The sequence below is a fragment of the Pangasianodon hypophthalmus genome, chromosome 22, assembly GCF_027358585.1.
Source record: "Pangasianodon hypophthalmus isolate fPanHyp1 chromosome 22, fPanHyp1.pri, whole genome shotgun sequence".
Lineage (NCBI taxonomy): Eukaryota > Metazoa > Chordata > Actinopteri > Siluriformes > Pangasiidae > Pangasianodon > Pangasianodon hypophthalmus.
In genome coordinates, this window is record NC_069731.1 from 167,501 (window position 1) to 170,000 (window position 2,500).

The following is a 2,500-nucleotide window of genomic DNA, read 5'->3' on the forward strand; positions in this document are numbered from 1 at the left end:
CTGTGTGTGTGTCTGTGTGTGTGTCTGTGTGTGTGTGTGTGTGTGTGTGTGTGTGTGTAGGTGGATGAGGCGGTGGCTGTGCTTCACGCTCACCAGTCGAAGGAGAACGCTCAGAAATCAGGGAGCAGTGCTGCTGTTCCTGCGGTTTAATCACAGACAAGGAGCTTTAATGAGAACCAGGTGTGTACTGATGAACACACATCCACACAGTGATCTCACACAAGCTTACACACACACACTCTCTCACACACACACTCTCATACACAGTGTGTAAATGTTTTTTTCCTCTTTTCTTCCAGAATAATTCCCCCTGCACTCAGCTGCTTCACCAAGACTGGGACAACTGAAAAATAAATACGTAATTAAACATTGAAAAAAAAACAAAACACTGAAAAAATAAAAAAAATAAAAATAGATTTCAGATGCAAAAACACAGCCGGGTCTACACACAGGCCTTGACTATAGATTAAAACATGTACAAAAAAACAGAAAAATGTAAAAAATGATTTCATTGATCATTCCTTTTTGTTTTTATTCTTCTCGCTGTCTGAGTGTCAGAATGTCGCTGTTTGCGCGCGTGTGAGTGTGTGTGTGTGTGCGCATGTCTGGGTGTGTGTGTCTCCTCACACTCGATAGCCGAGCTTTGAGAACATGTGAATTGGATTAATAAAGATTGAAACATGTTTATCTTTGTTGTTTCTCCTCTTTTACACTAACGCTAATGATGTTCTGATGAAACACTCTGATCTGATAAATCACTATCTCACTGTTTATGACTAACGACACTAAAGAGAACTAATCAGTGTGTAACAGGAAGTAGTTTGCGTAAAGAAGTGATGAGCTCTGTTAGACGTCTGTGCTGGTGTTAACCTCCTGCAGAGGGTCAGAATGAGAAAATGATTAATGATGAATTATTTTAGTGTAAAGTCTGAGTTTAGTGTAAACAGATCCAATCAGGTAACAATATGCAAATACAGGGGTGGGGCTTATAGAGTCGGTGGTTTTTTTTATATTTGAGTCGAGTACAGAATTTAAAAATCCCGAGTCAGCAGGAGGATTTTATCTGACCGCAGATACTGATGTAGAAACTGTTACACCTTTAACCCTTTAGACGAAGTGATACGAAACAGCCACAAAATCCCCACACAAGTGACCAGCTGATACGCCGGAGAGAGCGGTTCTGTCTCAGAGAACCCTGTGAGAGCGGTTCTGTCTCTGAGAACCCGGAGAGAGCGGTTCTGTGACTGAGAGAACCCTGTGAGAGCGGTTCTGTGACTGAGAGAACCCTGTGAGAGCGGTTCTGTCTCTGAGAACCCGGAGAGAGCGGTTCTGTCTCTGAGAACCCTGTGAGAGCGGTTCTGTCTCAGAGAACCTGGAGAGAGCGGTTCTGTGTCTGAGAACCCGGAGAGAGCGGTTCTGTGTCAGAGAGAACCCGGAGAGAGCGGTTCTGTGACTGAGAACCCGGAGAGAGCGGTTCTGTGACTGAGAGAACCCGGAGAGAGCGGTTCTGTGTCTGAGAACCCGGAGAGAGCGGTTCTGTGACAGAGAGAACCCGGTGAGAGCAGTTCTGTGTCTGAGAACCCGGAGAGAGCAGTTCTGTGTCAGAGAGAACCCGGAGAGAGCGGTTCTGTGTCAGAGAGAACCCGGAGAGAGCGGTTCTGTGTCAGAGAGAACCCTGTGAGAGCGGTTCTGTGACAGAGAGAACCCGGAGAGAGCAGTTCTGTGTCAGAGAGAACCCGGTGAGAGCGGTTCTGTGACTGAGAACCCGGAGAGAGCGGTTCTGTGACTGAGAACCCGGAGAGAGTGGTTCTGTGTCAGAGAGAACCCGGAGAGAGCGGTTCTGTGTCAGAGAGAACCTGGAGAGAGCGGTTCTGTGTCTGAGAACCCGGAGAGAGCAGTTCTGTGTCAGAGAGAACCCGGAGAGAGCGGTTCTGTGTCAGAGAGAACCCTGTGAGAGCGGTTCTGTGTCTGAGAACCCTGTGAGAGCGGTTCTGTGTCTGAGAACCCGGAGAGAGCGGTTCTGTGTCAGAGAGAACCCGGAGAGAGCGGTTCTGTAACTGAGAACCCGGAGAGAGCGGTTCTGTGTCTGAGAACCCGGAGAGAGCGGTTCTGCACATGCTGATAGCATGTTGTAAGCGTGGCTTTACTGGTGCAGTCAGTGTGTGAGAGGTTATTGCACTTCAACAACCTTCAGCTTCTGTACAGTGCAATAAAGTGCAATATAAATAACTCCAGGAGCTGACGATGACACACACACACACACACACACACACACACACACCAGCACTAGGGCATTAAACACACTCGGTGTATTGGAGTTCAGCTGCTCGTGGCCTTGACCGTCGGTGAGAGGAACCAGTTTCAGTCGGGGACACGATGAAAACACGCCACATCAGACGGCGTGAGTCACAACACATTCCACCTGCATTCGGCTTTACTGCTGCCTCTGCACTGGCTCATAAACAAACTGATAAAAGAACATTTTGTGCTTATACTTATG

The 2,500-nt window shown here is 47.6% G+C and overlaps 1 protein-coding gene across 1 annotated transcript in view; it reads left to right on the forward strand.

Moving 5' to 3' along the window:
• Nucleotides 1-685, forward strand: part of pabpc1a (poly(A) binding protein, cytoplasmic 1a) — an 11,331-nt gene extending 10,646 nt beyond the window's left edge. The window contains exons 14-15 of the mRNA XM_053228178.1: nt 61-180; nt 300-685. Of these exons, the coding sequence (XP_053084153.1) occupies nt 61-150 (90 nt within the window). The 3' untranslated portion in view covers nt 151-180; nt 300-685. The remainder of the gene's footprint in view (nt 1-60; nt 181-299) is intronic.
• Nucleotides 686-2,500: the final 1,815 nt, after the last annotated feature.